The sequence below is a fragment of the Nestor notabilis genome, unplaced genomic scaffold, assembly GCF_000696875.1.
Source record: "Nestor notabilis isolate BGI_N333 unplaced genomic scaffold, ASM69687v1 scaffold34851, whole genome shotgun sequence".
Lineage (NCBI taxonomy): Eukaryota > Metazoa > Chordata > Aves > Psittaciformes > Psittacidae > Nestor > Nestor notabilis.
Window position 1 is genome coordinate 1 of NW_009916669.1, and position 16051 is coordinate 16051.

Genomic DNA, 16051 nt, shown 5'->3' on the forward strand with positions numbered 1-16051 from the left:
CCCGCGAAGTGGAGAGCAGCGGCCCCGTGGAGGCTGGGCCCGGCGCCTGCACCTTCGACTCCCGGCACCTTTACACCAGGAAGGTCTGCGGAGAGGGCTCCGTCCGCGCCGTCACCTACAACATCCTGGCCGACATCTACGCCCAGACGGAGTTCTCCCGCACCGTGCTCTACCCGTACTGCGCCCCGTACGCCCTGGAGCTCGACTACCGGCAGAACCTGCTCAAGAAGGAACTGGCCGGCTACAGCGCCGACCTCCTCTGCTTGCAAGAAGTGGATAAGTCCGTCTTCGTGGACAGCTTGGCTCCAGCCCTGGATGCCTTTGGGCTCGAAGGGCTGTTCAAGATTAAGGAGAAGCAGCACGAAGGCCTGGCTACTTTCTACCGCAGGGACAAGTTCAGCCTCCTTAGCCAGCACGACATTGCTTTCAGCGAAGCCCTGCTCTCAGACCCAGTGCACAAGGAGTTGTGTGATAAGCTGGCCAAGTATCCCTTAGTGCAGGAGAAGGTGCTGCAGAGATCATCTGTGCTGCAGGTACCAGCTTTTACATGCATTTTTCCTTCCTCTTTCCTCTGCCTACTGCTTCCAGGCAGGTGCAGCCCAATTAGGTTTGAGTGTCAGATCACAGCAAAAAGGAGGTGAGAGAGTAACAATGTTAAACACAGAGAACAGTGGTATGTTCTCTGTTACCTAGGTACAGCAGAAGAATAATTTCGGACCAAGAACAAAACACTGAGTCTTTAGTGAACTGGATAGATGGCATTACCAAAATCTGGCAAAAAAGGCAAAATTATTCACTTTCAGATGAAGACAGCAGTTGAGATTCTGGGCCCATGTTGGTGCTATCAGCTGCCAAGTTTTTCACTACTTACTCTCCTGTGTCAGAATATGTATTTCATAAAACTTAAACTTTGTAGATAAGTTCTAAATGAGGTTCAGTTAATTTACCTTGCTTTAATAGTGCCACTTGTGACAGTAAGGAGAGAAATAAGGTTGGACAGGTTTGTGAGCTTGTTGATTCCAGTGGGTCTTCCAGCAGAGCTGTTGTGTAGGTACAAATGTGTAAACTTCAGGGATTTCAGAAACACTCATTGGTAAAAGCTTCCTATTCGTGCACTGAGTAGGAGTAATGAGCTTCCCCTGATAACTGAAATGGCTTCTAAATTTATGTTCAGTTTAATGGTGCAGTGCTGCAGTTTGCTTGCTAAAACCAGAGGTGGGAGAATAGAAAATAAAATTAAAGCATGGTACAGCATTAGCAACATCTTATGGAAAAATACAGAGTGGACAGAAGGAAAAAATAAGGCCAAACCAGGCACTTATGGGCAAAAGAACATTTGTCAAATACTCATATGTATTGGCTGATACCCAGATTTTATATAGAAGATAAATAGACTCAACTTAGGAGCTGTATTTTTCTTTAGTTATAAGCATCAGGTTCTTTGAACTAGATTGTCACAAAGAAATAAGCAAACTATTTCATTTTTAAAAATACGTAACCACTCTAGTTAAGCCTTAACCAAAAACGGCTTTTTCTCTTGAAGGTTTCAGTTCTTCAGTCTACAAGTGATCCTTCCAGGAAGATTTGTGTAGCTAATACCCACCTGTACTGGCACCCAAAAGGTAATTTTGTCATGTTCCTATATGTCAGATAACTGGGTTTGTAAAGGTTTTTGTCTTTCCCAGGGAGATTTCCCCCCATTCTTTTGCAGCTGTAATGTTTTCTTCTGGAACTGAGGGTTTCCTGCTTTGCTTTTTATCTAGATGAATCAAAGCCAGGCTGCTAGGTCTGTTTATTTTCCTTAGAGCAAGATTGTTCTCTCCTCCCTGGGAGTCAGTAGAATACAGCTGAGAGTGAGGCAAGTCATGTTACACACTATTCACTCAAGAGTACACCATAAAACACAGCTGGTGTCGTGTGTGCTCATGGCTTCCCAGACCTACTGTACCTGAGGTAGCTGTCTTGGAGGACTGCTAGGGGAGCAACCAGTTTGGGCTACAGAAGCTTTTAGAAGAGATTCTCCTCTTTAAAACTTAATTTTCTTATGGTTCTGTGGTTTTTTTGAATATTACTAGAATGGTTGCCATGACCTGGAAAGCTGCTGTAATATGTGTGTTGAAGGCTCAGAGTTCATGCATGTGCAAATTTAAATGTACACATTGTCTGCCTCTCCAAAACTTTCATAGTCACAAACTTCAAAAGCTTCCTTATAACTATAATGAAAATTCCTTATTTTAGAAAACTATTCTAAAACACAGAGCACAGAAAATTTAAAATGAGATCAGTGTTTTGGAGCTATATGTGACATGAGCAGCTTGGGAAATTCCTCCACTGCTACCGTGAAGTACTCTAATACATTTTTATGTTCTTAGGTGGGCACATCCGTCTCATCCAAATTGCTGTAGCCTTGTCTCACATGAAGCACGTAGCATGTGACTTGTATCCAAGCATACCAGTCATATTCTGTGGAGATTTTAATAGTACACCATCATCTGGAACTTACACTTTTATTAACAGTGGTAGCATTGCTGAAGATCATGAAGACTGGGTTTCAAATGGTGAAGAAGAAAAGTGTAATATGCCCCTAAGCCATCCTTTCAAACTGCTAAGTGCTTGTGGAGAACCTGCTTACACAAACTATGTCGGTGGGTTTCATGGATGTCTGGACTACATCTTCATTGACAGGAATTCTCTAGAGGTTGAACAGGTCATTCCATTGCCAAGTCATGAAGAAGTAACAACCCATCAGGCTTTGCCAAGTGTTTCACATCCTTCTGATCATATAGCACTAATATGTGACTTAAAGTGGAAATAAAATGCGTGGTGCTTTTGGGGTTTTTCAAACAAGAAATGTAATGCTGGGGAACTGAGGCTACACCCTGGCTTGATGCTACTAAAAGGAAAGTCAGAATGATCACTGAAAAGTTCCTGTGTTTAATGGTTTTGTTGAATATTATCACACTGTTCCAAATATTTGCATGACAACTTTTCCCTTCCTTTTTTATATGCTAATAGCAGAAATATATTTAAAACAGGGGGTTTTGAAAATTGGATTATGATAAACATTTTTATTCGTGTTTTTAAAGGATTAAGAATTATTTTGTTAGAAAAAGATACATAAATCTGATATGAGTGTCCAAACTGAACCCTGCTTAATTCAGAACCAAAGGAAATATAAAGGATTAGTTGATTCAGCCTCAGTAAAATTCCTGTCATGAGAAGACAATTTTTAAAAGCTAAGTTCAGAAATTCTCTTTTCCATTTACCATGACTGTGACCCAATTTTGTATTAATTGGCATGAACAACTTACATGCACCTACTACCTTCTGGAAAGCTGTTCTTTAAATTACGAGTGAGTAGGATTTCTGTCAACAATCAACCATGTTAAATTCAAGGTTATAGTTGATTTGGAAGCGTTTTGCTTGCCCACTTCATGTTGGGTAGTGAGGGTAGCTTTAGCACCTGATAAAATTGGACTGCATCTGCTTTGAACATCTGTTCCTTCTGTTGTTTATAGTCATTGGCAATGAAAGAAATACTAAAGTTTAGGACAGTCATCTCTGGATGGGAGGGAGCTCTTAACAATATCATCGTCAAGTAGGGGGAGATGCAGAATAGTTGATGTGGTGCATTAGCTGTCTGTGCCTAAATCTTTGAAGTGACCTGCAAACCTTTATCACAATTCTATTTTGTTGCTCTATTGCATATAAAGGTGACCTGAGTTTTTAGGAGGGTTTCTATCTGCATTTTTTTCCTTCTAGAAAGAGTCTGGTCTTCCTTATTTTGTAGGAGATAACTGGGATGTGGGGAAATGTATTTTATGCATACCTTCATTCACTGAATGTGTTGAAGGGGTTTGAATTGTTTAACCAGCTTCTTTCCTTGCATCCATTAGTCCATGTGGAAAACACGTAATTTCAAAACCATTTCACAGGATCTCCCTCTTTCACCAAATAAAATTCCCATTTCAATTGTCAGTGTTGTCAATTGGTTTTTTGGTTTTGTTCCCCCCCTCCCCCAGTTACTGGTGTCTTTCATGGCAAAACAAGTCCACCCAGGCTGACAAAAACTGTATACCTTGTCTTTGCACAGCTACTTACCTCCACTGCATTCTGGTGGGCTGCAGGTTATGGCTGGGATTCACTAACCTGTTTATATACTACTAAAAATGAGCAGTTGCTGATACATGGGGTATTGCTGAGAGTCATTGGTCCTGCCTCCTGCCATAGTACCTGCTATACTGTGAAGGGTGATGCTTTGCAGAAGCTAGTAAACAGCTGCTCTTTAGCCTTTTCTATCTTATTTCCAGTAAAATTATTAATGTTTTTTGTTACTGGAGCATCTGAGCATCTAACCCAATTGATGCAGATAAACAACTGCACTGGTAAAGCCAACAGGCAGGTTTAGCCTCTGAGGTTGTACAAGGCTAAAGAGATACAGGCCCATAAAACATGTCTTGACATAAGACACCTCATGAACTGTCCAGAATTTTGTTACCCACTGCACATAAACACACAGGTAAACGGAAATTGGTAAAAGGACTGTTCCACTAATAAGCGAGTTTGTAAAATCCCATATTACTAAAGGTCTTATGTAAATGTCCTTTGCAAGTATCTTTTTTTCAGCAACATGAGCAGTTAATCTTCCATCTTCTCATCCCAGCCTCTCTTGCCTCATCCTGCTCTCCTTCATCTGAATTCTGGCTGCTTGTTCTTGCTTGTACCATACCAAGCTAAAATAGAGAAGTGAGCCAGATAAAAATACAGGGCCTTTAATTTTTTCAACTGTATTCACAGTTTTAGTGGCCCTTCATATCCTGAGCTTACTCACCATAAAGCCTCCTGTGGCCAATGGGCAAGACCAGGCTTGGAAGCGGGAATAAGGGATCCCTGCCTGGAGCAAGGCATTCACTGCTTAAGCAGATCTGCCACAAAACATAAGAGTGGGTGTTTATTGTAACAGGCTTTGGCAGGCTTATACATAAACCTACAGATTTCAATTTTTGCTTAATCAGTGTTTTCGCCAAGACAAGGGCCTTTGGATAAAAAATGGGAGTAAAACCAGGAATGTGGCAATGCATGATGTTGGATCATTGCAATGGAGTGATGGACAGAATTCACCCTCTAAAACTGGACTCTAGATATGTCGAGTGGGTCCTTGATCAGTAACTGTTCTAAGTCTAATTAAAAAGTAAAGGGTAATGCAGTTTTGCCTATGAGTGGAAGGTGATGTCTGTACTCTTGTAGGCTACAAAGTTGCTAATAGAAGTATCAATCATTCCTAAACTTCAGGATACAGGAGTGGGGAGAAAATCTTGCAAACAGAATGGAGGCCGTAAACCTCGTATCTGGGCAAAGACTATTTACTTATTTAGCAAATGAGGGAAAGCTCGCACCTAGAGATGTAACATTTGCAAGTATACAACATTTAAAAGGGCAGAAAAATTAACTGGAAGATCTGTTCAAGAAGAAAAGCTAAGTGTTAGCACCTTGGAAACAACTGAAAATGACTACATTACAGCTGAGTCAGAGGCTGCCTACAATTTGCAAGGCCAACTAAATGCCACTGAGTAATGCAGGCTGGTAGACTGGCAAAAGAAATGTCTCAGTCACTTAAAATAAATAGTAACACTGCAATTGTTAAGCTTGTAAGTGAAGTTACGTTGCTTACATAGGCTAACTGGGCTTCCCTTATAATTTTAAAAAACATTATTTTCTTCTTCTTTAACTACATTGCCATTACAAATGGATTCCTCAGTCTTTCCAAACCAACACATTAAACCCCTGTAACTTCTCCATAGTACCAGAAGATGGAGCTGCTCAGAAAACAGGCTTGCCTGGCATTGTGTCCCCCTCACCCCCGGTATTGGTGCTCAGGTTGCAGCCTCTGTCTCCTTGCAGCCCAGGGGAAGCTGGCATCTGCAGGAAACAAGCGTCAGGGAAATTTACTGGAACAGACCCAGTAAAATTAGATTGCCCTTGCACACGGCAGATAATCCTTCACTGTCTTCAGGAGGAAATGCAGCCCCATGAGCTAGTGCTGGAGAGTCTCCAGTCGAAGTACCCCTAGTTCATTGGGAAAATGCAGCAGCAGCACAGGCTGACTGCCAGGAGCAGCAGTGTGTCAGGAACCGGTTAGACATTTCTGCAGTGGGAATGCAGCACTAGGGCCTGGCTTAGGAAACAGTCACCGTTCAAAATAATTGTGATTTATTTGGGGGGTGAAAAGCAGCCGTTAGGTGTGCCTTGGGCACGTAACCCCCATGCTCCCAAGCTACGTTTATATCCATGTGAGGTAATACATGGTGCTTCCTATTAAACATAAGGTGATTTTTAGCTCTCCTACACATCTGGACCTTGCCCAGCCATTAATTCTTCCTCTCTAAATCACCTTTAGAACCCAGATTTGTAGAAGTCCCATTAAGCTTGTCTCCCATTTCAGTTCATTAACCTAAGCTCACCTGTGTGCCTCTTCCAGCAGCTGGAACACTCCATATCCCTCACATCACAAAATTGGGCAAGCAGCTCTCTGAATCTTTTCATGTGCGTGTGGTTGCTTTTTGTTTTGGTTTCTGTTTGTTCTGTCAGCATGGCCAATAAAAGAAAAAACACTCATTCTTCAGGGCTTTGCTCTCTGTAGCTAAGCTGGCAGTTTGATACACTGAAATAAATACTCTTGTGTATAAGTATGACTACACTGATCTCCCAGTGCAGTAGAACTTACCCGTTGTTTGAATACAGGAGCTGGTGCTACACAATGGAAAATTCCAGCTACTGTAACTCAGGATTTCCCATCATTACAGTAGAATGAGGAACAAATTTTTAGCAGTCTTGCGCCTATCTGAGATTTTGAACTTCTGAGACAACAGCTCAGTTCAGGTATCTGACTTCTGGTAAGGAATGACAAATAAAGTTAGTATCTGAACTCTTTATTTAATAGACATGAGAACATTGGACCTTCATGGGAATTTTATCTGCATCTGGAGAGCAGGGCTGTATTATACATTGCTACTGACATGCAACATATATACAGGTCATTGTCACTGTTCTAGCCAGAAAACAACAATTTTGAAGATTGCCATAAAAAAACCCCAACCAAACAAGTACTTTTACCTATCCATGATGTCTTCAATGACAGTCAGTGCCTTTAAAGTGGAAGAGTTGCACTGTGTTTAGGTAAGAAGACCAAGGTACAAATTATCATTTTGGTCAGTTCAAGAAAGTGTCACTGCCACAACCAACGACTTTACTGACAGATAGCCACATTAACGGGCTAGGGTAAAGGATTTCAGCACTGCATGTGGTCCTGGTACTAAGAGATAAGGCAGCGTAATAAAAGAAGTCATCAGGACTATTTGTTCTTGTAGAAGCAGATGAGCAGTAGCTGCAGAAGTGGCACTAGCTCCAAAGGAAAAAGAAACCCACCAAGATTCCAGCTCACAGCAACATCCAGTAAGAACAGGAATAATGAACTGCTTCATGTTTGTCATCTGAAGACAGGGCAGCTCTCTAACCCCGTGCACTAACCCCAGGGAGTGCTGCTTAGAATCCAGAACACTTAAACCTGAGTGTACCTTGAAAATTTTGACTTGAGAACAGCTGATGAGAATATAACAACCTGAGTGAAAGCTATTCACTTCTGTCAGTTGTGACATTATTCCACCCATCAAGTGTTTTGTCCCTTTCACTGCTTATTACTATTGCGAATAAACTGCCTATCAGAGACCTTGCTTCCAAGACTACAACCTCACAGGGGCAGTTAGTACAGACCGCAGTAAGACACAAATATCGTTCTAGTAACAGAGGTCAAAAGTGTGATCTTGACTGTTTACAGGAAGATTGAAGCACTTGCTCCAGTTCCTCTCTATGCTCTGATTAACACCACAGTGAGTACTCAATTACACCCAATAATTTTATTGACTTCGTGTTACTACACTTCAGTATCAGCTGTAGCCTTAACCCCTCATGAAGACTCAGGACCCAGTGAGGATCAAGATCTTCACTACTTTCTGACTGTGGGAAATTACTCATTTTACAGCAGAACTACAACCTATTAGTACACAAAGCCAGGCACAGGGACTGTGAAAAACCAACTTCTATACACACGCTTTAACTCAAAAATGCAGTGGCTAAACAAAGCTCACCTAAACACAAGTATTTAGTTACTTAAAAGCATTTCAAATAATTAAACGAATGAAATCTTCATCTCTACCAAACAGAATGCTTCCTTCAAGATATCAGGCCTAATTTGTTTCTGACTATCTGCTTTTTTACTTAAAGTCTGCCTCTCACTTCTTCCTTGGAAGAGGAGATGGTGTTCCATTTGCCACAAGCATTGTTTCATTTTAACCTACTGGGACTACCAATGCAATGTGTTATGGACAAGCTGCCTCTTCTGCACAAAGTGTTCTTTTTAAGGTTTATTTCAAGAACTGCATTGCTAGAAATATGCATATTCACAGCTACTGATCCAATGCAGGGATGTATCAACTTTGGTTAATATGTAATCAGCAATTCATTAAAGTGCAAGGAAAACCCTACTCCCCTTACACTGTCTCCTGGGTTTCTGTTACATACTAATAGAGTTAACAACCATATTCAACAACTATGGAATTTTCTTCAGTTAGCTGTGTTCACAGAAGCTGCCTTGGAAGATGCTCTTAACTTAAACTGGCTTGAGCTCACCAGACCGTGTCACTGGTATTCATTGTAGCAAGGATAACAAGAGCTGAGATAAAAGAGACACTTAGGGTGAAACTGCGATGAAACCACACTTTGGGTTCCTAAAGACCTGTAACGCACAGAACAGAACGTTTCAGTTGAAGGATTGAGCCACATTTGCATCCATACAGCAAGGCAGGCAACAGAAAAAGAGATGCTAAAATATCCATTAGTAGCAGCCTCAAAAAACATTAACTTTGGTCTTTTGAACTACAGAGGGGGCAGAAATACAAAAGCAGACAGCAGCAGTTGCATAGAGCTGATGTTTTGGGGTGACTATGAATATTAACTAAATCCCTGTACCAGTGTTCAAGTTAGCTTCCCAGTGAGCCACCAACAGAATGTGTGATTCTCCTGCTAGAACCCACGATGGTTTTCAAATGTAGATACAACTATGAAACAGACATGCATGCTTTCCAGGCAGTTGGTATTTGTTTTATTACAATTTTTGTAAGTGTTAGTATTTTCATATCTGGACATCTTAAAAAGAACTTTAGATTTACAACTTCAACAGACACAGAATTCTATGTCTTGCTGACAGCTACTCTACTGCACTGTATACAACTTTGTTGCCTATTTTCCATGTCCCACTTTACATAGCTCTGAACACAAGAAAATGAGACTGATGTTCACATTCAAGCTGCAGGAAAGCTCAGTATACGAAAAAAGAGTAAGTGACAACTTACAGTTCAATCATTTCAGGAATCAAGAAGAGCATACACAGAACTATACATTTTATCATTTTATTAGGAATAATTCCAAGTGGGTTATGAAGAAACTAATCCATTGAGTTTGATGAATTTCCAAAATTTCTTCATGAAGATATGTTCACCAACAAACAGTAAAACTTCAGCAGAACTATTATACACTGGGCAAAAATAGTCAGGCTGATACCAAAAAGCAACATGCAACATAAAAAAAGATACAATATAAAGGAAGACAATCTGCTGAATATTAAAAACAACCTCAACATGAGCTCTTCGCAACCAGCACAGAACTATTCTACCCATCAAATCCAATTCACACAAAGGCAAGTTGGGCTGACAGAACCCAAGGATTACTAAAATGTTCCTCAGTGCAGTAGATTGGTATAGTGTTTTAGAGCATTTCCTTGGCTGGAACAAGCAGTATGAGGAATTCTTTTTGGCAAGGGAGAGAAATAAATACATACGGAATGCTACATTTTGAAATCAGCAGACTGTCTGAGGAATGAAACAGGGCATCAGTAAACTAAAAGTAGCAGGGAGGAAAAAAAATTAAAACATTAATTTATTGGGGCTCAAAAGAGTATTTGAAACAGATCTTAAAGATGTCACAATAACTATATTCAGGCATGTAGGCTAACAAGGGGAATAAAATCAGAAGATACACTTTTTCCAAGTTAAGGAGATTTTTACCCAAGCATATTGCTACCTTTGCAACATGTAGCTCGGTAAACAATAATTGGCAACAAAATAAGTTGAAACGCTGTAATATCCTGCCCAAATATCAGTTCCAGATACTGTAATAACCAAGATGCAAACTAATTTTGTTGTAACAAGCCTAGACCACTTATATCAAACATGTCCCTGGTGAAAGTCATCCAGTTTGAGTTAGCGTTTTGAGAGTTCATTTGACAGCCAGTCAAGTCCCTCATACAGACCAGTTCCTTGTGTAGCACAGGTAGCCTGGACATACCACTGTTAATGCAGAACACAAACAAAAATTCAGTTTAATACTGACAAACTGCAAGCTAAGTTATCACAGCATGTGACACTCACACACACACTCAAACGGTGTTCTTTGTGCCAGAAGTAGAGTCAATACTGAACAGATGGTATTTTTAAAAATGTTGAGAAGTATATATAAAATAGACGGGGTTCAGGCATTATGCAGAAACTCAGTGTTAGCCTACTAAATGCTAGAACACCATTTAGGGCATCAAGAAACAAATACAGAACCTGCATTTAGTTTATATGCTGAAACCTGGTTTGTTGTTTTTGACAGACTGATTTCTATCTCAGCAAATGGACATGAAATTATCCAAATGAACAGACCTCTACAACATCTTCTATGGGTATCATCTTAGAGTGTCAACACACGGAGACATTAGGGGAGTATTACAGAAGTCTAGATGGTTTACGTGAAGCAACCCTATGTCTTGAGGCTTGTGCAGATGGAATCTAACAATCCAGAAACTACTTAATTTCCTCCCATCTCTGTAGTGGTGAGAATGCAGAATCCATTTTCTCCTCCAGAATAACAAACACTGAGAAATGGAAAAGGCCACCACCTGCTTTGTCAAACATTTCAGCGACAGACTGGAAAACCTGTACTTTTTTCCAGGAAAAGGTGAGAGCTGAAACACCTGCAATAATCTGTACACACTGGATTGTGCTCCTAAATCACTTATTTTGAACAAGGACCGTAAACTGTTAACTACAGAATGTTACAGCAGGTATGTGCATCTTTCTACAGAAAGAGGTGAAAACCTCCCTTTCCTTTAAAGGAAAACTTACATTTATAATTTATAATAAAAGAAGACAAGAGGTTATCAACCAGGAAGTTTAGCACTTACAGTTCTGTTACGCAGAGACTGAAGACCTAGTTTATCTGTCATTTCACTGATTGCCATGGCGTTTGGCAGATCCTGCTTGTTCGCAAACAGAAGCAGCACAGCATCTCGCAGCTCGTCCTCCTGAAGCTATAGAAAAAAATGGTCATTATTAAATTACCTCAGTTGAGTACTTCAATTGCTTCAACAGTCACTAAAGAAACCTAAATCCTGATTTAAGGGTTATAAACATTTTCAATCGTGCTTCTGAAGTCACTAGCAAGTACTGAGTGAAATGTAACTAGCACTCAACTTCAAGTAAAGAAATGTTCTTTCAATAAGAAGTTTCAATTTATAGTCACTTTGCTGCTGAAATTCTTCACACCCATTTGTTTTTCCAAAATTCCTAATCTGCTGCATTTCTATTAAGGTTTTATGAAGAAAAGTTCTGACACATTAGTAGTTCTTGAGCTAAAATTCTCTAAACAGTTGTAGTTATCACTAAGCACACTCATGTGAACCAGAATTAGCTGGTGGATACAATATGCACTCTACAAACTCTAGAACTTTCAAATCCTACATGTCTTAGGGCAACTGACAAGCATCCAAAACTATGACAAAAAGTATAATCTTATTTCAGAAGGCATTGATATTTACCATTTTCTGCAGCTCTTCTGCTGCTTCCTGGATTCTCTCTCTGTCATTGCTGTCTACCACAAAAATGAGGCCCTGTAAGAAGTTATGCAGGTTTGAAAAATCAATGTAAACATTTACATATTTACTATTTACAGTACTATTTAAAGCAAAAAAAAAAACAACCCTCAAATTGAATTCTGTGATTGTCTCCTCTCTTACATAAGTAAATTTGACGGACGTTTCTGTTTAAGCAATGCAAGATGCCTGTCTAAACAACTAAATAATAACTTTCAACTGTAAAAAAAAATCTCCTAAAGGCCTTCTAAATAAAAACAAAGTTTAAAACCACAAATGCTGGTTTATGGGTTAGTGTGGGACTCGTTAGTCCCACACTAGACTCTGAAAACTTTATGGTTTCTCATTCTAAGAAAATCAAAGCATCTTTCAAAAATACTTCATAATGGGGTCGAATAAGGAACTGAAATTAACTATTACTATATTCACAGCAGCACTTTGCTAGCTCCTTTTTGTCAACCCAGACTTCTCCATTTTTCTACACCAATCACATGCATGAGGCTGCCCAGAAGTTTCTTGGAAACAATTTTGGACTCAACACACAAAAGCCGTCAACACCACCACCCCAAAACCAAGAAACAAAACCCAACCAGACACTCCCCATCCCCCCACGACCAAAGCTTCTGATACTAACAAGCAACTTATCTTACTACTTGTGAGCCAAAGAACCACACTTATGTCACCAGATATGTCAGCAGTCACGTCAATATGAAGCTGACACTTTCTAATCAACCAGTAACAAGATATTTTATGATAACTTTTGATACTCAGCATGCTAAGTACACTGATAGAGCAAGCAAAAGCTGTGTATTTTAAGGATGATTATTAAAAAAAAAGAGCATGTAGAAGGGTGTTTAAGCAATAAAGTTTTTTATGTATAAGCTAATACCAGCTCAAAGAAACTGATGCATGGATACAGCAAAGTTCAAGCATGCCTCACAAACAAACCACAGGCTCTGGCCCATTACAGAACACTGGTAGATCCTAAGTAGATCTACAGAACACTAGGTGGATCCTAGTTTATCTATTGCCATCTCCAAACTCTTACCTGTGTGTTTTGGAAATAATGCCTCCAAAGAGGTCTAATTTTGTCTTGACCACCAACATCCCAAACTGTGAAACAAATGTTTTTGTATTCTACCGTTTCCACATTGAAACCTACAAATAAAAGAGTCAAGTCATTATAAATAGTTAATTCTAGTGTTAAAATGTAATTCTAACCATGTTAAAGATATCTATTTCCCAAGTTACTCTTCTCCCAAGTGTATATGAGATGGCTTATCAAAACTCAACTGTTGGATCAAGAAAAAATTGACTCAAAGGAAGAAAAAAAAAAAATTAGCCACTTAAATCCAAGTACACCACCTTTGGTTCAGCAAATCTTTTAGCCACAAACTGTGAGGATCATGGTGTTTGGGGGAAGTATTGCTGCTTAACTGGTTCCTATACGCCTGCGTATTAGTTACTGGCCACTGTCAGACATAGGATTCTGGTCTAGATATATCTTTGGTCTGACACAGTTGTTACAGCAGTACCAGAAAGCCCATGTTTGTCTCAATTCTTATACTAACAGCAAAGATCACAAATGCCTACACTCTTCAAAAACCCATCTCTCCCACACAAATTTAAAGTAACAAAAATGAAGACATGACAATTGGTTATCTTACCAATAGTGGGAATTGTGGTGACAATTTCTCCTAGTTTCAGTTTATAAAGAATAGTTGTCTTGCCAGCAGCATCCAAACCAACTAGAACAAACAGAAAATTTCATTTAGTTCACAACATAAACTACAACCTGATGAATTAAAGATGTGCCATTTTATGTACAGAGCATTAGGGTTTTTTCCTGGGAAGAAACAGCTTTTTAAACACTCCAAGTCACTGCTGATATACTACTGTGTGTTTCTCCCCTTCTCCTCTACCCAGCACTGAGAAAGAGAACAATCAATGAGGAAAACAAGCTCAGTAACGCACTTCCGTCCTCAACTTGCAGGCCACAAGTTTCTAGTCATCTTCTTTAATATTTGTGTTACTTAAATAAGTTTTATCACTCACTTTGAAAGTTTCTGCTGTGTACGTAAGGACAGTTTCAAATGCTGAGCCACCATCTACAAGCAGCACATAATTTCTAACTGGTCACACATTTGCTCCTTCACACTCAAGCTGGGAAAGGTCTCTCTCAGCCTTCAGCTGAGGCCAGTTTCACAAGCACCTGAACCAACAGGAGCTGCACTATCAATGGAAGACACTTCAGCCTCCCCCTTCCAATCTGTTGTCCCTTTGCTAAAACATTTATTTTGCACTGATAGAAACACACACATTAGGGAACTCCATCCTCCCTCTGCAGACACCATAAGGGCTGTAACTCTTCAGGACATCACTTCCGTTCGTTAAGATCTACTAGGATACTTTCACTAGGAGTCTCCACTTTTGATCTTTATAGGGAGCCTTCTGCACTGAAATTTGTGCTTCTGTTTCTACAACAAAACTTCAACTTGCTGGTTTTCAATGTAAGTTATGTGGTAAATATGTGATCCTTAAAAATATTCAATTCATTATGTTAGAATCCAATGCCTAGCACATAAGGACCTAAATAAACAGTAGGTACTAAACATCACAGCAACAGTTTAAATAAAATGTCTATTTGTGAAACTTGAAATTGTCAAAATTTTGCCAAAACAAAAATAACCCCCATCAAAGAATTAATTAAATAATACTTGCACAAGAAACCAAACGTTATCCTTGTTTGATAACATTAAGTGTTGCAAGTTAATTCCTACTTGGTGACTGCAATATATTAAGCTTTAAGTGGTTTGATGACTTGACTATCAATAATACAACTGTTTCCTTAGCACTGCAATAAAATGGAATTCAAAATTACCTACTTATTCAGAATGAAACCAAACTCTTAAAAAGCCTCCTCCTTCTCAAGACAAAAACTGCTGTGACAGCTAACTAATTAGAATAACTATCTATAATTGTCCTATATTCTGAAAGCATCAACAGGATGCCAATGCAGTTTCTTTGATATTATCATAGAACCAACTAGGTTGGGAAAGACCTTTAATATCATCAAATCCAATTGTGACCCCAGGACTGCTAAGACCACCACTAAACCATATCACTGAGGGCCCCATCTATGAGTTGGTCTAATTGTTAATATCATTAAATAAGAAGTGGAAAAAAACCCCAAACCTCTACCACCAAAGCCAAAGCTCTTTGAGTGGTAATAAACTCCCCAAACGAAAATGTAAGTTTTAAGTTTGCTATTGTCTCAGTGTTGGTCTCTTTTAGAACCACACACAAGCATGACAAAAAAAAAAAGACACGGTGCAGCAGACGTTTCACAAGAGCTTGTAAATCATGAAACTTGTAAATGTTGGCATTTTCCCTACCTCAATGAAGTGTCAGGTAGCCTTAGAAAACCCTTCAAGTGACCTCAGAAACCCTCAGTATTTGAGGGTTTGTAACTAAGTAACAGCATGTAAACTAAGAAACAGCATTTTCAATAGCACAATGCTTGAAGCCCAACACTATCCTCACACAGCTCAGCTTCAAGTGGGCATTTGTGGGGTGCCTAGATCTTTACAAGACAACATAGTGCATGTACATGATCTGTGATAGTTTTTCAGTAAATTAGCATTAAGATTGTTTAATGAATCAGCAATTAAAGCTACACTTACTCACGCACTCTTCTCCCACCCTCCAAACCCAAGCCAGTTATCAGTAGAACAAACACTGACAAGATTTGTTAAAATTAGCAACGAAAGAAAGATGGCATTACCTACACAAATGGTTCTAGTGTGCTCAGGGGTTATACTGAAGATACAGACAAAAGCTAATCTCATTTCAAAGAATACACAGAAGGTGTCAAGAACCATTTGAAGATATGAAGAAAATAGAAACTAGTCAAGAATTTTAAGCTATTTGCTAAATTTAAGAAATCACTGCCCCAGTTATCCACTGTGCTCTTGAACCAGGACCCACTGACAACTCCGCTGTGTTGGCAGAACCTCAGCTACATAAGCACAAAGCCCGGACTGAAGAATCAGTTTAGAAAATAGAAACTAGTCAAGAATTTTAAGC

At 39.5% G+C, this 16051-nt stretch overlaps 2 protein-coding genes across 2 annotated transcripts; one reads left to right on the plus strand and one right to left on the minus strand.

Moving 5' to 3' along the window:
• Positions 1-5: 5 nt before the first annotated feature.
• Positions 6-2872, plus strand: PDE12 (phosphodiesterase 12; the record flags this gene model as incomplete). The annotated part of the gene is made up of 3 exons (XM_010024677.1): positions 6-533; positions 1544-1622; positions 2373-2872. Coding segments are annotated over 3 exons (1050 nt in total), but the record flags the coding sequence as incomplete, so codon positions are not given.
• A 6259-nt stretch (positions 2873-9131) lies between these two features.
• ARF4 (ADP-ribosylation factor 4) lies at positions 9132-13717 on the minus strand (the record flags this gene model as incomplete). The annotated part of the gene is made up of 5 exons (XM_010024676.1): positions 9132-10400; positions 11279-11404; positions 11912-11983; positions 13014-13123; positions 13633-13717. Coding segments are annotated over 5 exons (480 nt in total), but the record flags the coding sequence as incomplete, so codon positions are not given.
• Positions 13718-16051: the final 2334 nt, after the last annotated feature.